An 18,427-nucleotide genomic window follows, 5' to 3' on the forward strand; every position below is an offset into this window, starting at 1 on the left:
CCCCCTCCCTCCCTCCCCAAACCCTCCAAAGCAAAACAGCTCTCGGGCTCCCAGCAGCCTCCCCGCGCCAGAAAGCGGAGCCCAGCGGAAATTAATATCGCGCCGGACTTAGGCAGCCCACCCCACGCCTCGTCCCCACGCCGGGGAGCTCCCACTGGCTTCGCTGCCTCATGGGCCGTGGGGTGGGGGACCCCCGCGGTGCCGTCGAGCTGCCCCGCCGCCCCCCAGCCCCGCGGGGCTGAGCTCTTCTTCCCGGCCTGATCCGGCGGGCTGGGGTGAGCCGCAGTTCAGCATTTGATCTGATGGCCTCGGGGGGCTGGCGCATCGTTTTTATTTGAGTACAAAGAGTCATCTCTTAATGAAAGTCCCGTCCTGGCTCCCCTTCTTCCCCCACCCCGCTGGAGCAGGCGGCCAAACCTCCGCCATCCCATTGGGGATGTCGAGAGCCCACAGTCCCCAAGGAAGGAGAGCTCAGAGCCCGGCATGGAGGCGTCAATTCCCCTCATGGGATGGGACTGGACAGGCTCGCTGGTGGCTTTCCACATATGCTTCAGTTGCTCCATTGATTGGGGACCTACATCAGCCCAGCCACAGCCCCTCGATGCTTCCCCAGCTGCCCCATCCCTTTGCAGAGATGCCCATGCATCACACAGAGGGATGCTCGTGCAAAGGGAAACTAACCTGGGGGCAGAAAAGGGAGATGGGTGCTCCCCAATAGCAGTGTGGGCTTGCCTCAATTTCCCTGCTGGAGGCCACCTTTCCAGGCTGCGTTGTTTAACTCTTTAAACCTCCAGCCAAAGTAGAAAGGCTCCTTTTCCAGGCTGTGCAAGAGGGCACGTCCTCCCCAAACCCGGCTGGGGCTTGGTGGGCAGGAGATATAGGCAGCTTGGGAGCCTGACACGGGGCAGGGGACCCTGGCAGGGGACCCTCAAGCTTCAAACAAGGGATTCAGAGAGGGTTTGCGCTGGGGGCGGGTTGGCAAGTGAAGTCCTGCAGCCTGGTATTCCTAACACAGCACCCCAGCTGCATGAGAGCGAAAAGGAAACCCAGAAGATAGTTAAACACTGAGATTCAGCTTGTGATTTTCGAGCCCCTGGGGCTTGGCCAGACTATAAAGGTCTGGGTTTGGAAGCTGAGGAGCAGCCGGTGCTCCCCAGTGAGCGGGGCTGCCGGCAGCACGGGCTGCCTGGGGCGATGCTTCTCAGGGGACACCAGGGAACGTGTCCCCACAGTCCTCGGACATCCCATAGTGCTGGGGGATGCTGAGTCCAGCCCTGGGGTCTTGTGGGCATCCGCAGTCAGGAAAATCATGTTATTGAGCAGGAGGAGCTCTGAGCCCACAGGAGCGGTGTTGGAGGCCAGGGGGCGCTGAGTGGGGCTGTGCTTTGGACACACTAAATTTGGGTGGCCCATGGTCCCATGGTCTCTGTGCCACGAGACGGGTGGTGTAGGTGGGTGGCTGTCGGCGTGGCGTACCTACCCTCTGCCCACTGCAGCTCCAGCGTTGCCCACGGTGGAGCTGGAGCATCGCCTGCCTCGGCACGGGGCACGGTGCCGGCGGGCTGCGCAGCTGCACGAGCCGTGCCACGGAGGGCACTCCGGGCGAAATGTGTGGGGAGAGCACAGGAGTTTTCTGTAGCCAGCGGCACGCTGAGGAGCACGGCATTCGTGCTCAGGCTTTGCCTCCCAGCTGTGCTGGCGAGGAGGAGCCCTCTCTGGCACGGGCCCAGCCGAGACTTGCCCTCCCGCGCTGGCATCGGCAGGGCTGGCGATGCCACCTGCATCCCTCCCTCACGCGCCCGCACCCGCCCGAGGCTCCCTTCCCCTGGGGCCGGTGCCTGGGCAGGGGGAGGTGAGCGTGGGAGCCTGGCCAGCAGCCAAGGGGCTTTATCGCCGGCAAGGTCACTCAGCTCATCTCCCACAGGGTAAAGCAGAGAACCTCCCCAGAGATGGGGGAGGCACACCAAGAGAGCTGGCTGGGCTCCCCGCTGTGCCCGTGGGGCTCCAGGAGCTGCAGCTGCACCAGGTATCATCAGTCACAGGGCGATGCCAGGGCTGTGCCAGGGTCAGCACTAACCCCAAAGAGCAGGTGCTCAGCAGCACAGCGTCTCTGTCACCTCCCATCAGGGACGCTGCCATCGCCCTCAGGGATATTCCAAGGGCTTTGGGGGTGTAGAGTGGCAAGTGCCAGCATCTTCTAGCTAGCCCCACAGCTAGGGATCTCCCCTGTTCCCCAACTTGCTGGGCAGGGCAAGGTGTCACCAGGGGTGCTGGCACGCAAGTGCCACCCATACCTTTTGCCCTGCCCTCCCTGCATTCCTCTCCCTGTCCCCTTGTCACCCAGGCTCAGTGCTGAGCTGGCACTGCCCCACGGCCCCGCTCCATCCCTGGGAGCAGGGGACCGTGCCACCCTGATCTCCCCCTGGCTTGGGTGCTGGTTTTGCTCTGCTCGCTGTCCCTCCTGCAGGGCAGTGGGGAGCCCCCTGGTCATGGACCCCAACAGCATCTGCCGCAAGACGAAGCGGTTGGCAGGGAAGCAGGCGGAGCTGTGCCAGCTGGAGCCAGAGATCGTGCAGGAGGTGGCCAAGGGCACCAAGCTGGGCGTCCGGGAGTGCCAGTACCAATTCCGCTTCCGCCGCTGGAACTGCACCAGCCACAGCAAGTACTTCGGCAAGATCCTGCAGCAGGGTAAGAGCAGTGCTTCCTCGGCTTCCCACCTCCTGAAAAGAAAACCACAGCCTCCAGCTGCCTGGCCACGCGCCTCCCTGGGACTCCTGGAGCAGAGTCTGGGCGTGCAAATGCGTGTGTGTGTGTGTGTGTCTGTATATGTGGAGGGGCTTGCTCAGTGCTCCCCGGTGCAGTCACGCTGAGGTTTTACTGTCGGGACATGTCTCCCCGTGTTGTAATGAAGCAATTACCGATGCTCCCAGACAGCACGGGGCTTCACAAAGCCCAAGAATGCACCCTCGTCTGGCAGTGATTTACTGCTCCCCCGGGACCCCAGGGTGTGCTGGGGGAAGGGGCCTGGGTGGGAGGCAGCGCGCAGCCACTGGGAGCTGCCCCTTGCCCCATGGGTGCCCTACAACTCCCTCCTCCTGGCCTTGCAGGGAGCAGAGGAGAGGATTGCTCACCCCCCCATCCCTGCATCGCTGGGTGGGCACCCTGATGTCACCCCGAGGGACAGAGGTGGAGCAGCAGGGAGGGATGGGGAGGTCCCAGCCGGGTGGATGCAGTGGTCCAAGCCCAGCCCACCTGCACCAAAGCCAGAGCAGGGGCAGAGCGATGGGGAACCCGTGAGGCTGTAAGGGATGGGGAATCCCTGTCACACTCCCCAGGGAGAAGGGCTGCACTGGGTAGGGACGGGAAGGATGCTCAAAGCACCTTGGGCTGGTAGGGCCACTTAGTGGGTGGTCAATTTAGTCCTGCCCCTGTTCCTATGCTGGTTCCTGTGCTGAGGATGATGAAGGTGCTGGAGCAAATCCCAGTATCCTCAACCATCACATCTCCCACTGGTGTATCCACCAGGCCAAGGCAGAGTGGGGCATGCCCTTGGGCCCTGCAAGGGGGTAGGGGTGGCAGTGCCTCAAGGTCAAAGTTTTGCTCTTTTCCTCCTCCCTGGAGGCACTGGCAAGGGCAGAGTGCTCTGGGCACCTGGCGACTGCAGCGCTGTTGGGGGGCAGAGCTGGGGCTCTGAGGGAGGCACCAGCTCATTTAAGGAACTGGTTTGCAAGTGTGGGTTCCCCCAACCACAGTATATTCATCTGGGGGCAGAGCGCCACAGTTTTCAGGGTCATTCCTGCCTCTGGAGTCCCCTATTTTCAGACTGTCCTGGTGGAGAGGCAGGTGGGATCTGTACCAGGCAAGGATTTGGGCTGGCAGCAGGATGGGTGCCAGGATTCTAGTGCCAGAACAGGTAGAGAGTGGTTGATGCTGGTGGATGGGCTCTCAGGGACCTGGGGCAGCTTGGGTTGGCGGAGTCACAGGCACATCAGGCATGGGGATGCTAAAGGAGCCGTCATGCTCTGGACCAGCCTCGCTGCTGGGGCAGTGGAGAAGAGCAATGTCCTGGGGATGGTGGTGAGTTTCCTGGCACTCGGAAAATATGGGACATTGCAGCTAGAGGCATGGAGGTCCCCAGGGCTGCATCACGGGTGTCAAAGGCAGAGACCTCACCCTGTGCTGAGAGATGCCAGCAGGCACCAGCCTCTCTGCAAGCCTGCAGGGACTGTACAAGTCACCCCAGAGTTTTTGGGGTGCCCAGGTGCCATCCTTTCCAAGGATGCTGGAGGGATCTCCAGTTCCTGGCCGTGGCCTCCCCAGCGCAGTCATGGCTATCCCCCCCTTTCCTCCCTGCCGCCTGTGCCAGGCCTGGCGTGCCAGGGCAGGCTGGCTTGGGGGCAGCCACGTGTCTGGAGAAGCTGTCAGAGGAGCGGCACCCCCGGGGCCCCGGCTGGCAGGGTGGCACGGGGAGCTCTGCCAGCTGCAGGCTGCCCGCAGAGGGCTCTGCCAGCCCCGCAGGAGCAGGTGGGTGGGTGGTCGCGTGGCTTAGGGTGGGCAGGAGGGCCAGGGCAGGGGACGCCCGTCCCCAGGGTGGCACTGCTGGCAAGGCACCAGTGTCCCCAGTTCCTACCAACACCAGTGGGAATCAGGTGCTGTGTGGGCTTATGGAGGAGCCACTCATGGAGCTGGTGCCCAGGAACCCCCCCCAGTCAGAGTGCTGGAGATGGAGGAATGGGGCACCCCCCCAAAACACACTTTCCCCTCTGTCCCCATGTCCCAGGCATTCCCTGTGTGTCAGCAGCCTGGGCCAGCCCTGCCCTGGCATTTCTGTGGGCAAGGTTTTGCCTGGCATGGAGGTTGGGGGGGGGGACAGGAGCCCCCCAAGCAGGCGCCGCGCCCCCGCTGCCAGAATCCCCCGCTGGCTGCGGCTGCGAGCGGCAGGTCCGGGCAGGGGAAGGATGCTTGGAATTCGTGTCCCGGAGCAGAGAGAGACAGGAGCAAATACTACTAATAAATAATCCTGCGGGGTGGAGGCTGTGCCGGCGGAGGGAGGGGGGCAGGCAGCACCCCGTGATAAAAGGGGTATGGGGGAGAGCGGGCAGCACAGCTTCATGGCTGTCACCTTGCAGAGGGGTGAGTGGCACCCGCGGTGCCCCGTGCAGCACCTCTCTCCAGGTGCCAGCTTGCAGCAGGGGATGGGATTTTTACCGCTGGGAGGGACGTTGCAGGGTGGTGTGAGGAAGCTGTGGGTACCACCCGGGCACCTGGGACCTCCCTGCCTGCAGCCAGCGCCACCTTACTGAGCTCCCCTTTTCTCTGTGGGGCACCCCCCATCCTTTCAAGGGGAAGCAGGAGATTTGTTGCCCCTAGGACCCTAGAGCAGGGGTGGCGGAACCCTCGCAGGGCTCGGCCATCCCCTAAATTCTGCATTTCTGCTTGCAAGAGACAGATCCTGCCCCCGGGCAGCTCGCTCCAGGGTGGGTGCGTGTCCCGGAGAACAGCACAGAGGAAGGGGGAAGGGGGAGAAGGGGAGGTCCAGGCACCCATGGGGTGTCAGCGGGGGGGACGCTTTGCTCGCAGAGTCTTCGCCGGAGCTGATTCTGCATCCCGAGCCCTGGCCGTTCCCTTGCAGATATCCGGGAGACAGCCTTCGTGTACGCCATCACGGCGGCGGGGGTGAGCCACGCCATCACGCAGGCCTGCAGCATGGGCGAGCTGCTGCAGTGCGGCTGCGAGCTGACGCGGAGCCGGGCTCCCCCCTCGCCCGCGGCGGGTTCGGGCACCGAGGGCACGGCCTGGGAATGGGGGGGCTGCGGGGACGACGTGCAGTTCGGCTACGAGAAATCCCAGCAGTTCATGGACGCCAAGAGCAAGAAAGGCAAAAATGACATCCGCGCTCTCATCGACCTGCACAACAACGAAGCCGGGCGCTTGGTAAGGTCCCCACGCTCCCTGCCCTCTGCAAACATCACCCCCCTGTGCCCCTGCCCATGAGGGCACAACCCTCCACCTTTACCTCCTCCAAGCCATGTGCCTGATCCAACTTTGGGTGAAATATGGACCAACATCTTTCGGGAGCCCTTTGTAGGTGCTTTGGGAAATGCTCCTCTAGCGCTCTCCCTTGGGCCAGGGTGGCACCAAGAGGCAGGGTTTGGGCTGGGGGTGCTGGGCAGGGGGGTGGGTGACCGGGGGGGCTGAGCATGGCCATCTCTTCCCCAGGCAGTGCGCAGCTACATGAGGACAGAGTGCAAATGCCACGGGCTGTCGGGCTCCTGCACCTTGCGGACCTGCTGGCGGAAGATGCCCCATTTCCGCGAGGTGGGGGACCGCCTGCTCGAGCGCTTCAACGGGGCTTTCAAGGTGATGGGGGGCAACGACGGGAAAACCCTCATCCCGGTGGGCGACAACATCAAGCCGCCCGACAAGCAGGACCTCATCTACTCGGCCGACTCTCCCGATTTCTGCTCGGCAAACCGTAAGACGGGCTCGCTGGGCACCCGGGGCCGGGTCTGCAACAGCACGGCCATGGACACCAGCGGGTGCGACCTGCTGTGCTGCGGGCGGGGGCACCGGGATGAGACGGTGGTGCTGGAGGAGAACTGCCTCTGCCGCTTCCACTGGTGCTGCGTGGTGCAGTGCCGTAAGTGCTCCGTCCGCCAGGAGCTCAGTCTCTGCGTCTGACGGCCCGGGGTCGGGCGAGGACAATTTAGGGGGGCCACCCCTCAGGGTCACACTACGCGTGTGTCCCTCCCCACCCCGTCCTGGGACAGATCCAGGCTGAGCCGGTGGTAGGGATGGTGGGGGTGAGCCCAGCTCTGCACCCCAGGGAGTCCTGGCTTCCCCAGGGGACAGCGTGGGGCTGCCTGGTGTCCCCACGGTCCCCGCGGGGGGGTCTGTGGGTGCAGAGCTTCCACTAATAAAGCTATTTAAAGCCGGTGTGCTGCAGCGCTTCCTGGGGAGGGCTGGGAAGTGCTGACCACCTTACTGGGAAGGGACCGGCCGGAGAGCTGTCCTGCCCTGGCCGTGAGTCCCAATGTGCTGGACTCCCTCCAGCCTCCTCTCCGTGCTGGCCATGCAGAGCCCAGCTCATCTTTCATCCACCCTTTGCTCTCCTCCACCATGTAGAGCCAGGAGATGAGTGTGGATGAGGGTGAGCACCTTCCTGCCCTGCTCCACAGCCTGGGGAGGGTGTGCTCTCCTCCCATCATCCATGGCCACCGTCATTGAGAGATGACACTTTGTGTTCTGCCACCACCTGACCTGGAATATTCGTGATGAACTGCAGTCTGTGGTCCTCTCCATGCAGGAGGTAAAGCTAGCTGCCCTGACACCATAGTGATAGGCTGTGAGTTTCCTGAAGGTGTCTTCTCTTCTTTTCACATGCCTTCAGCCACCCTCACTGCAGTCTCCGCCGTGATGCCTGGCACGGAGAAGCCCTGTGTGGCGCTGGCACCGTCGGCTTGGTGGCATGCAAGGCATTCACTTGGCCTGCCATGGGCCACGTGCAGCCTCACCTGGCCGGCATGGTGCCAGGCATGTCTTGGTAACCTGATAAGCCTGTGCCCCTCATGGGCAAACACAGGGTGAGGAGCAGCCCGCCTGGCTGCCCAGCTGGGCAGGCTGCCATCCCTCTGCTTCAGGGGGTCTCTGAGGGGGTCCCTCGTGCTGCAGGGAGACCACAGGAGCTGGCTCCTCCAGCCTTCCTGAGCGTGGGGGTTTAGGAAACTGCAGAGGGGAACTGTTTGGCTGGCAATGCCACACTGGGCAGAGGAGCCCCCGAGGGATGTCAGCAGAGGCAGAGCCTGGGCAGAGAGGTTCATGCTCCCGCCATGCTGTAACAACACAGGGCATGAGGGGGCTTTGCCTGTCCACCCCCTGCAAAAGAGCTACTGGGGCTCTCAGAGGAGGTTGGCAATGCCCTGTGTGTTGGGTACTTCCAGGAACAGAGCTCGCAGCGCTGGGCACGCTGCAGGGCAAGGGGAGCAGCAGTGGGGTGAAGCCCACCAGCAGGTCCCTCCTCTCCCACCCTCGTGGGGAAGGGCAGGAGAAGCAGGGTGCTGGCGAACCATTAACTTGGCTCAGCAAGTGCTGCGGTGGGAGCCTCCGAATGTGACGGCTGGAGCTTTGCAGCTGGAAATTCCCTCCTGGCTTCCCCACAACAGGGCTGGGAGAGGGGAGGCACACGGGGCTCCCGGGAACTCCCGGCCACGTGCCCACCCTTTGGAAACCACAGATGGGTGTGAGTGGGGCTGGGTGAAGGTACCTGTGCATGCAAGCAGCTCAGTGTGGGTGTGCCTGCGCGTGCAGGTAACACGTCTCTGAGTGCTCGTGACCATACGTGTGCGTCTGAGCTTATGTGCACTCCCGTCACTGTGTGTGTGAACCCCTCACGGGTGTGTAAAAAAGTTGACCTGCGTGTCTTCATGTACGTCCCTAAACACACGGCAAATTGTCAGCGTGTGTGTGCCGGTGACACCGTCCCTGTGTGTGCCTGTGCGTGAGCATGTTTGTTTGCACGTGTCTCACTGTGTTTGTGCAGGTGTGTCTGGGACAGGGAGGACATGCGTGGGTGCAGGAGGGGAGCTGCAGGGTCTGTGTGCTGGGAGATGTGGGCACCCATTTCGTAGGCTGACCGGGTTCCTTGGAATTAGAAACACCGGAGAGCACCTCAAGCCCTGGGAGCTCAGGGAGCTCAGTGCAGGCAAGTCCTGTGACACTTTGGGTCACCCGTGCTCTCTACCAGAGCCATCCCAGGTTGAGGCCAGTTATACTGGGTGATTCTGGGTCTCTCTCTGAGATATCAGAGTGCATGGGTTGAGCCCGGTAGAGCTCCCTCCCAGCTCTGACCTTCAGCAAGGTCTTTCTCTGGAATCTGCCTCAGTTTCCCCACAATGGACTATTTTTACGCTCCTGGCTTCATAGACATGAATCTGGAGGTCTGAATCATGGATAAACCCTGGGGAAGACAGGTAGTTCTTGTGAGTAGAGGGATCTGACCTTATGAGGGGGCTTTGCCTGTCCACCCCCTGCAAAAGAGCTACTGGGGCTCTCAGAGGAGGTTGGCAATGCCCTGTGTGTTGGGTACTTCCAGGAACAGAGCTCGCAGCGCTGGGCACGCTGCAGGGCAAGGGGAGCAGCAGTGGGGTGAAGCCCACCAGCAGGTCCCTCCTCTCCCACCCTCGTGGGGAAGGGCAGGAGAAGCAGGGTGCTGGCGAACCATTAACTTGGCTCAGCAAGTGCTGCGGTGGGAGCCTCCGAATGTGACGGCTGGAGCTTTGCAGCTGGAAATTCCCTCCTGGCTTCCCCACAACAGGGCTGGGAGAGGGGAGGCACACGGGGCTCCCGGGAACTCCCGGCCACGTGCCCACCCTTTGGAAACCACAGATGGGTGTGAGTGGGGCTGGGTGAAGGTACCTGTGCATGCAAGCAGCTCAGTGTGGGTGTGCCTGCGCGTGCAGGTAACACGTCTCTGAGTGCTCGTGACCATACGTGTGCGTCTGAGCTTATGTGCACTCCCGTCACTGTGTGTGTGAACCCCTCACGGGTGTGTAAAAAAGTTGACCTGCGTGTCTTCATGTACGTCCCTAAACACACGGCAAATTGTCAGCGTGTGTGTGCCGGTGACACCGTCCCTGTGTGTGCCTGTGCGTGAGCATGTTTGTTTGCACGTGTCTCACTGTGTTTGTGCAGGTGTGTCTGGGACAGGGAGGACATGCGTGGGTGCAGGAGGGGAGCTGCAGGGTCTGTGTGCTGGGAGATGTGGGCACCCATTTCGTAGGCTGACCGGGTTCCTTGGAATTAGAAACACCGGAGAGCACCTCAAGCCCTGGGAGCTCAGGGAGCTCAGTGCAGGCAAGTCCTGTGACACTTTGGGTCACCCGTGCTCTCTACCAGAGCCATCCCAGGTTGAGGCCAGTTATACTGGGTGATTCTGGGTCTCTCTCTGAGATATCAGAGTGCATGGGTTGAGCCCGGTAGAGCTCCCTCCCAGCTCTGACCTTCAGCAAGGTCTTTCTCTGGAATCTGCCTCAGTTTCCCCACAATGGACTATTTTTACGCTCCTGGCTTCATAGACATGAATCTGGAGGTCTGAATCATGGATAAACCCTGGGGAAGACAGGTAGTTCTTGTGAGTAGAGGGATCTGACCTGAGTTCTCTCTGCCATTGCCCCAAATCACTGCTTCTGAAGAGAGGTCTGAATCATGGATAAACCCTGGGGAAGACAGGTAGTTCTTGTGAGTAGAGGGATCTGACCTTGCCATTGCCCCAAATCACTGCTTCTGAAGATTGGAGACCACAAAAGAAAGAACGTGGAAAGAGGAGAAGCTGGAGAATGGAGCTAGTGAAGGAGCAAGAGATTCTCACTCGGAGTGAGGCACATAGCCATTGATTATGGGGTGATGCCTCCGCACCTCCAGGATATCTCCAAGTGCCCTGGCCTGCTGTGGAGGACAGTTAGCTCTTGTGGGGGCTGTCAGCTCCCTGCCACTGCTCCCTCATGGCCCTGATCTGGCAGAAATCTATTCCCTTGGTAGCCAGAAGAAGCCCTGGCATCACCACGCATCACCTGGCAGGTGATGCTGGTAGCCAGACAGCGTCTGTAACTTGCCCAGTAGCCTGGAAAGGGCTGAACATCCAGCAGAGCCACCCTAGCAATCTCCCAGCTCCTCAGCCCCCTAGCAGTCCCCCGGCTCCTCCGACCTCCAGGAGCTACCCAAGAGCTCCCTATCCACTAGGACCCCATCCCAGACTCTTAGAAGCACCCCAGCAGTTCCCAGGACTTCCCCAGGTCCCCAGCAGTGCCCCAGACTCCTAGAAGTCCCCCCAGCTCTCCAGACCCCCTGAGAGCCCGCTGAAACCCCTCAAAAGCGTTCAGGTCCCAGCCCCGGGTGGGGATGGGGGCCGCAGCATCCTCGCCGTCACCGTGGCAACCCGGGATGCGGGGCGGGGCCGCGGGCACGGCTCAGGGCGGCCGCCAGGGGGCGCTGCGGCACGGCACGGAACGGAGGGGCGGGGGGAAAGTTTGCGTGGGGGGTGCGTATGGGAGAGCACAGTGGGGAGTGTATAGGGGTGTGTGTAGGGTGTATATTTATGGGGGGGGTTGTGCATGGGATTGTACTTGGGAGGGAGCATGCATGTGAGTATGTCAGAGCCCCCCCAGTTCCCTCCCAAACTCTCAGCCCCATGCCCTTGGGGGCAGTGCTCAGGCAGGCCCCAGCTCTAGGGGTGGGAGCCATGGAGGGGGGGGCTGGTGTGAGCCAGGGGTGCACAAGGGGTGGCTGTGGGGGTGCCATGGGGGGTGTAGCTGTACATGTGCGTGTGTAGCCCAGATCCCTGGTGCTGGGCAGTTTACATTGCAAAACTTGCAGGATCTTCCCAAGGGAAAAAAAAAAGAAAGTTTATAATATCTGGGGTTAAAAAAAAAAAAAAAAAGAATCCCAGAATCCCAAACCTCTGTAACATTAATGGCTTCGTTTTATTTTTATTTGTTTTTCAAATGGGAAGAGCACAATTTTCCCTTCAATTGCCCAAGTTTAAAACAGCCGGACAGATTAATTCAATCAAACTTGGGAAAAAAATATCCCTCTGGACTGAGACCAAATATAGGATGTTTTTGCCAAAAAAAGAAGCTTTTTAGGAAAGTTTGGAGTAACGCAGATAGGCCTGTGAGGGGGAGGCTGAGAAACCCGGATACCAGCTCAGCCAAGGGAAGGCTCAGATGGCAGCATCCGAAACCTCTGACAAACCCCTTTCTCATGGTTGGGGTCCCTCTGCCTGCTCTCCGAGCAGGGGGGTGCCCAGCTGGTGGAGCTGGGTCCCAGCCAGGGCTCCTGCCTGCCCAGCCCTGCTCTCCCAAGAGGCCTCTAACTCTCCTTCTCCAGGCTCTGCTGCTCCCTCCAGGGAGCTGCCAGCAACTGTCCTCCTCTGTCCCTGCTCCAGCTCCCGTGACAGATGTCACCCATGCAGCCACGGGGTCACATCCACCCTGACCTGCCCAGGAGGGTCTGGCTCACCTGTGCCCGCTGTGGGGCTCTGCTGTCCCATCCCAGTGCCCTTATCCCGGCTCTGCCCTGTTCCCTGGGACAGCTCTGGTCCGTGGTGTGGCTGGGTCTGGCAGGGGGAGATGGTGCTGTGGTGGTACGGGGGGCTGTCCAGGCCAACCCTGCTGCAGCATCTCCACGCACCCAGACAAGGGGATGTGCTGGGACCTGGGGCACCCAAAGCAGGGTGCAGACAGTGCCCATGAGCCCTCAACAGGCGGGAGATGGGGTGCACAAGGACCCCCAGGCATGCTGTTTGGAGCTGCTGCCTGTGAACACGAGGGCTCTGTCCCCCAGCCTTCCCTTCCTTGACCCTCCCTGGTGTCCAGGGCTGGCCACACCGGCGTGGTGCATACATCTGTGAGGGTGGTGGACTCTTGGGGGCTGGCAGAGAGCTGGGGCAACCCCAGGGCACCCCTCAGCCCTCCTGGCATAGAGGCATCACAGAAACCTCCCCACTTCTGGGCTCTGTTTTCAACTACCAACATCTCACCTTATCCAAATCCCCTCCCAGTCCCACTGCCTCGTTACTCGCCCTCTAATGAAGGCAACAGCCATTCTCCAGCTCCAGGGAGGGGGGCTCTGACTATGCCTACCCCCGGAGAGAGGAGCTGCGGAAGAAGGGGCTGCTGAGGTGACTCCATGCCCTGCTCACCCTTCACGGGGACCAGCACCCTCCACCCAACCCCGGAGCCATGCATCCCTCCCTGCGGGGGAGAGATGCCCCAGGGCAGCACCGCACAGACGCGCTTGGCCAGTCCTGATCCAGCCACCTCCCCACCGCCCCAGCCGGCGGCTTGGTCCTTTGGGGACATGCTCTCCTTGCCAGAGGCAGGGCAAGGGCTGGGATGCCCCATCCCGGTCATACCAGCATCCCAATCAGCTTGGAGGCTGCTCTGCCACGGGGGTGTCCCCCTGCATGGCCAGTCCCTGAAGCGTTTGAGGGTCCCACAGAGGGGCTTCAACCCCTTCCCTGCACCCTGCTGCTGCTGTGGCACCCACTGCCAGGTGCTGGGAGGAGGATGAGGAGGGGGAACTATGCCTCACTGCAAGGATGCTCCTGGGAATGGCTGGAGGCAGCCGGATCCTGCCTCTCCGCCCCGACGCGGGGGGCAGCGTGGCCAAGTGTTGGGGTTGGCGTGCACCCACTGCCCCGGGCCCCGCCAGCGCCCCAGCCCCGGGCAGCCAGGAGGACTGGCCGGGCCGGCCAGGTGGCCATGAGTTTGGCTCCTGAGTCACAGCGAGCAGACTCGGGCAGGTCGCGGGGTGTGAGCCAGCGGGAGGGCAGCGATGCTGGGGGCTCCGGTGCTGCCGGGCTGGGACAGCTCGGCAACGGTGACTAAGGCTGGTGCTAAAGGCAGGGTCGCCCTGACCCCACGCCCAGCCCTGACTCACGCAGCCGTCGCTCCGGTCCTGTGGGTGCTGCTGGGCAGGGGAGCGAGGAGAGCCGTGCTGCAGGACAGCGAAGGTTGGGTGCGTGGCTGGCTGCATGGGTTCCCAGCAAACTTCTGCTTCCTCCTCTTCCTCCTCCTCAAGGGGTTGCACACCTTGCTGCAGACTGCAAGCCACGCAGCTCCCAGCACTCTTCTCTGGCCTCCAGGTCCCGGTGACATCATACTGAGGGTCTGTCCTGGTGCTTCTCCATCTCTGTCCATCCTCCTGCTCTACCATGCTGTTCTACCATGAAGTTCCCCAGTACTTCCCCCTGCACCCCTGCTATGTGTTAGCAGAACTGCCTCATCCTGTACAGATGGGCTGGACCTGGTTGTACCGGGGACCATCAGCCCCTCCAAGGCTGTGACACGGCCAGGACTGTCCTTCACTGGAGCAGGCTGGTCTCTCCCCCTACTGTCCCCTGGTCCCATCCATGGGCCTGCAGCAACTCTGTCAGATCAAGTGGGACCAGCAAAATACAACACAGAGACCCTGACTGCTGCCCTTCCCTGCTGTGGGTCTCTAGGAGGTCATCCTTGGACATCCCAAAGCCCCAGAGAAATGATCCACTCCTCCAAGGAAATGTCTGAGATTCTCCATCCAGTGCCTATGAAAACCACTGCATGATTGCCCACAGGGTTTGGAGATTTAGTTCCACTCAAATATGAGGAAGAACTTTACAGTGAGGGTGACAGAGCACTGGAACAGGCTGCCCAGGGAGGTTGTGGAGTCCCCTTTTCTGGAGATTTTCAAGACCTGCCTTGATGCAGTCCTGAGTAATGTGCTCTAGGCAATCCTGCTTAGCAGGGGAGTTGGACCAGATGATCTCTAGAGGTCCCTTCCAAGTCTGTCGAATCTGTGAGATCGCTTATCACAGGGCAGAAGGGGCCAAAGGATGGCACCTGCCAGGAGGGAGGGAGGAATAGAGTCAGCAAGCCATGGGCTGCATGGAGAGGCACTGGAAAGGGGTCCTGATGGAGACGATGACAGAAAAGCCAGCCCCATTCTTCTGGGGGTGTGGAGCCTGCAGCTTGAGATGCTGGCAGGATCTGCTCCTGCACGAAGGAAGGGGAAAGGAGCTGGGAAAGCAGTGTGAGAAATGCAGGTAGCCTGGGGGCTGGGCAGGAGGATGTGGGGTGTAGAGATGGAGGGATGGCAAAAGAGATGGAGGGACAGAGAGATAGGATGACACAGGGAAGAAGTGATGGAGATGAAGAGGAATGGACACTTCCCCAGTCCCCTGCACACAGCACATGCTCGGGGAAAAGACTGGGAGGCTTCTGAAGAGCTCACATGCTGCTGAAGGATAGGAACTCCCTGGGCAGGGAAACTCTAAGGGGTCTCTCCACTGTGCCCTGTGCCAGGAATCCCCCCATCACCATTTCTGCCCTGGCTCTGGGAGGCAACACCCTTCATGCCAGCTCTGAGCACTTCCCACATCCCTGGCTGGCCTCTGCAGAGCGTGGGGCTGCTGGAGGGTGCTGGAGATGGGAGGGAAGCTGGGAGGTGGCAGGTCCCATGGCAATGTGGTCATGTGTCCCCAACCAGGGGGACTGCAGCAGTGACAGATGCAGTGCTAAGAGGAGGCTCAGCTTTTGCCCTTAGCCCTGATGCTCCCATGAGGACCAGAGCATCCTCCACCAGCCTCGCATGCCCGCCTGCACCCACCCCTGCTCAGAAGGGCCAGATCCTGTCCCCGTTCCCGTGTCCCTGTTCCTCTGGCCACAACAGATGTTTAATCTTGTGCTTAAGGGCTTTTCCAGTGTGACGCAGAAGAAAGGCTGGAGCAAAGGGCTCACCTGGCTCTTCCTCAGCCCCGGGACGTTGCTGGGACATGAGGAAACAGGTCCTCCCCCGCCTGCCCCTGCTGTGAGTGCTGAGACGGTGGGACGCAGCGGCCAGCCTCCTCCCCAAGTCAGCAGGAGCGTGTGAGTGAGACACCCGCTCTTGGAAGCGATTATGTCATTAAGGGCTGGAGGAGGATGAAAGCGCTTCCCCTCTGATTTGCCTTGGCATTTATTTATGCGCAAGATCCTAACGAACACACAAACATATGCGCTGCTGGAGCCCGGGCGCCTGCGTCCCCGGAGTCGCAGGAGTTGCCTTCTGTTGAGAAGGAGCCCTGCTCTTGCTAGGGGACCCCCAAAAAGAGCCCCCAGGATAGCCTCTGGTGGGTCCAGGTCAAGAGCAGTGCGTGTCGGAGTGTAACTCCTGGGTAGCCTGAGAAAGCAAGGGATGGTGGTGACCTGCTGGGGACACCTGAGCCTGGCAGAGGGGGCTGCTCCCCTGCCTCCCCCCATCTGCTAAAAGGGGTCCAGCCAGCCCTTACTGGGGTTTGGAAGGGAAACGGAGCATGGGAGCTGGGTCTTGGGTGGGAGGAGGTGGAGAGGCCAGGAGCAATGGTCCCTACATCAAGGTCCAGCGACTGTCACCCCTCCAATTCCCCCGGTGTGCTCTGCTCAGCCCTGACACTGCAGCCCCCATCAGCCACAGTCTGCAGCAGGGGGACAAGCATCCTACAGCAGCAGGGTGGCTCCTGACATCACTACCAAACTCCTGTGGGACACCCCACGTCACCCACCGGGTGCCTGGGGGGGATTCAGGAGGGCAGCAGCTATGGGAGCGGTGATGCTGAGGGGATGCTGTACAAGGGATCTCTCTGGGCACTCAGGGACAGAAGGGTCTGCAACTCATCCCTCAGCCCCCCGCCATACTGCTCGGGCTGGAAAGTTGGGGGGTAGATGCCAGCCCCATGCCATTCTCCCACCTGCCCACAGCTCAGGAGCGGAGCTGGGGGGGGGCAGGAGAACAGCCAGCACCCCCAGAACTGCGAAAGGGAGCTCAGCGGGGATGCCACCGCTTGCCCTGTACCCAGAGTCCCCAAGGGGCACAGCCCAGCCTTCGGGCCCAAGCCCAGATTGCAACTCATTTCCCAAAGGAAACGCATTTTCCTCCCCGGTGCAAACAGGAACCGACACGCAAGCGGCGCTGGCAGCCCCCGCCAGCCCTGCTGTGCCGGCGCGGAGACGCGTGGTGCCCGCCCCGGGGAGAAGAGTGCTTTGCTTTGCCAGCTGCCGCCCGGCTGTTTACGGCGGGAACAGCAGCGTGGCGTGGGCCGTGGCGGCTGGGGACACCGGGGAGCTGCAGGGACACTGCCTTCCACCACCCAGCCACCAGAGTCCAACAGGAGCCTCCCTAGCCCCAAGGTGGGGGACCCAAACTCGGGGGACGCCTCATGGCCGGGAAGGGGCTGCGTTGGGGCAGATGGTGTTCTCTGGGTTACCCTGGGCTTTCCCGGGGTCCTTCTCCTGGCCCCAGGTGAGCAGCAGCAGGTCACGGGGACAATGTGCACAGCTCCCAGATGGGGACCCCCATGAGGGTAAGGAGCACCTGAATGTTGGGGTGATGGTGCCAAGGAGACAGGCACAGCCTGTGTGGCCAGCCCAGGAGGGCGCACAGGGAAACTGAGGCAGGGGTTGCTCAGTGGCCCCGTCAGGGGGAAGCCACAGCCAGAGCCACAGCTCCTCCAGGGGCATCTGCCCCGTGTGCCACTGCTTTCCTGGCCTCAGCACTGGGCTGTGGGAGCCCAAAACGGGTCCAGTGCCTCCACGGACTGTACATGGCCAGGCTCTGTGCCCACCCAGAGTCACACCCCCAGCACGTGCCATTCACACTTACACCCTGTGCACACAGACAGGCGCCCAGGTGCCTCACAACAGCTATCCCCCCCTCGTGCCAGGCACCCTGATACCCCTGTGCCCCCCCAGAGTCCTGTGCACACCCAATACCATGGGCACACTCATCCCCACTCCTCATACCCCACGCTACGCACACCCTTCTCCCCGTGCACACTCGCTCCATGCCCCATGTACGCTTACCCGTGCCATGCACACTCATCCTACACCCTGTGTATTCAATCTAGGTCCCAGGCACGTGCAGTCCACACTCACCTACAGTACACACTCACCTCACACCCCACGCACACTCGCACGAGGCTGTGCATGGTCACCCCACACTCCATGCACACTCACCCTCACCACTCCCCCTTCCTCCATGCTCCGTGCACACTTGCCCCATGTCATTCACACTATGTACCTATGGACACTCAATCCACGCACACCCATCCCACGCACTCAACTCCGCCGTGCACGCTCGCCCACTCAGTGTATACTCACCATGTGTTGCACACCCCTCCATACGCATGCATGCTGTGCACGCTCACCCATGGCGTGCACAGCCACCCCACACCCGGTGCCATCACCCACACTCTGAGCAGGCTCAGGCTGCACACATTCACCCACACTTGTGTACACACATCCCACACCTCGCACACTTCCCCACATTGTGCACACTCACCCCACACTCTATGCACACTCCTCCATCCTGTGCACACTCACCTCACGCCCACAGCACCCTGCCCCGTGCACTGCACACTCCGCCAAATCCCCACAAGTAATCCCCCACTCCACGTACTCCCACCCCACGCACCGTCCCCCACACTGTGCACACCTGCCCCCACGCCAGGCACCCTCAGCCCTCACCACACTCAATCCTCACACCATGCACGCTCATCCCACGCCGTGCACACTTACCCTACTCCTCCACGCAGCGCACACCCACCACACACACTTCTCCACGCTGTGCACACTTACCCCACGCACCGTGTACACTTCCCCCACCCCCCGCAGCAAACACTTCCCCCTGCTCCCCGTGCACACTCCCCCCACCCCTCGTGTGCACTCTCCCACGCCGCCCCTACTTCCCCACGCCGTGCCCACTCCCCCTCTACTCCCTGTGCCCACTCCTCCTCTACTCCCTGTGCCCACTCACCCACGCTGTGCCCACTGCCCCTCTACTCCCCGTGCCTGCTCACCCACGCCGTGCCCACTGCCCCCTACACCCCCTTCTACTCCCCGTGCCCGCTCACCCACGCCGTGCCCACTGCCCCTCT

The 18,427-nt window shown here is 61.6% G+C and overlaps 2 protein-coding genes across 3 annotated transcripts in view; both read left to right on the forward strand.

Moving 5' to 3' along the window:
• The window catches only part of WNT6 (wingless-type MMTV integration site family member 6), a 13,474-nt gene extending 6,538 nt beyond the window's left edge, over positions 1–6,936 (forward strand). Inside the window, exons 2-4 of one of the 2 annotated variants that reach the window (XM_014954779.1) lie at positions 2,468–2,688; positions 5,633–5,934; positions 6,220–6,936. In XM_014954779.1, the coding sequence (XP_014810265.1) occupies positions 2,468–2,688; positions 5,633–5,934; positions 6,220–6,681 (985 nt within the window). In that variant the 3' untranslated portion in view covers positions 6,682–6,936. The remainder of the gene's footprint in view (positions 1–2,467; positions 2,689–5,632; positions 5,935–6,219) is intronic. The other variant, XM_014954780.1, reaches the window with a different exon arrangement.
• A 4,002-nt stretch (positions 6,937–10,938) lies between these two features.
• Positions 10,939–18,427, forward strand: part of WNT10A (wingless-type MMTV integration site family member 10A) — a 24,956-nt gene continuing 17,467 nt past the window's right edge. The window contains exons 1-2 of the mRNA XM_014954115.1: positions 10,939–11,035; positions 16,445–16,682. Coding sequence (XP_014809601.1) covers positions 10,939–11,035; positions 16,445–16,682 — 335 coding nt within the window. The remainder of the gene's footprint in view (positions 11,036–16,444; positions 16,683–18,427) is intronic.

This window comes from Calidris pugnax, unplaced genomic scaffold (genome assembly GCF_001431845.1).
Source record: "Calidris pugnax isolate Ruff unplaced genomic scaffold, ASM143184v1 scaffold103, whole genome shotgun sequence".
In the NCBI taxonomy this organism is placed as follows: Eukaryota; Metazoa; Chordata; class Aves; order Charadriiformes; family Scolopacidae; genus Calidris; species Calidris pugnax.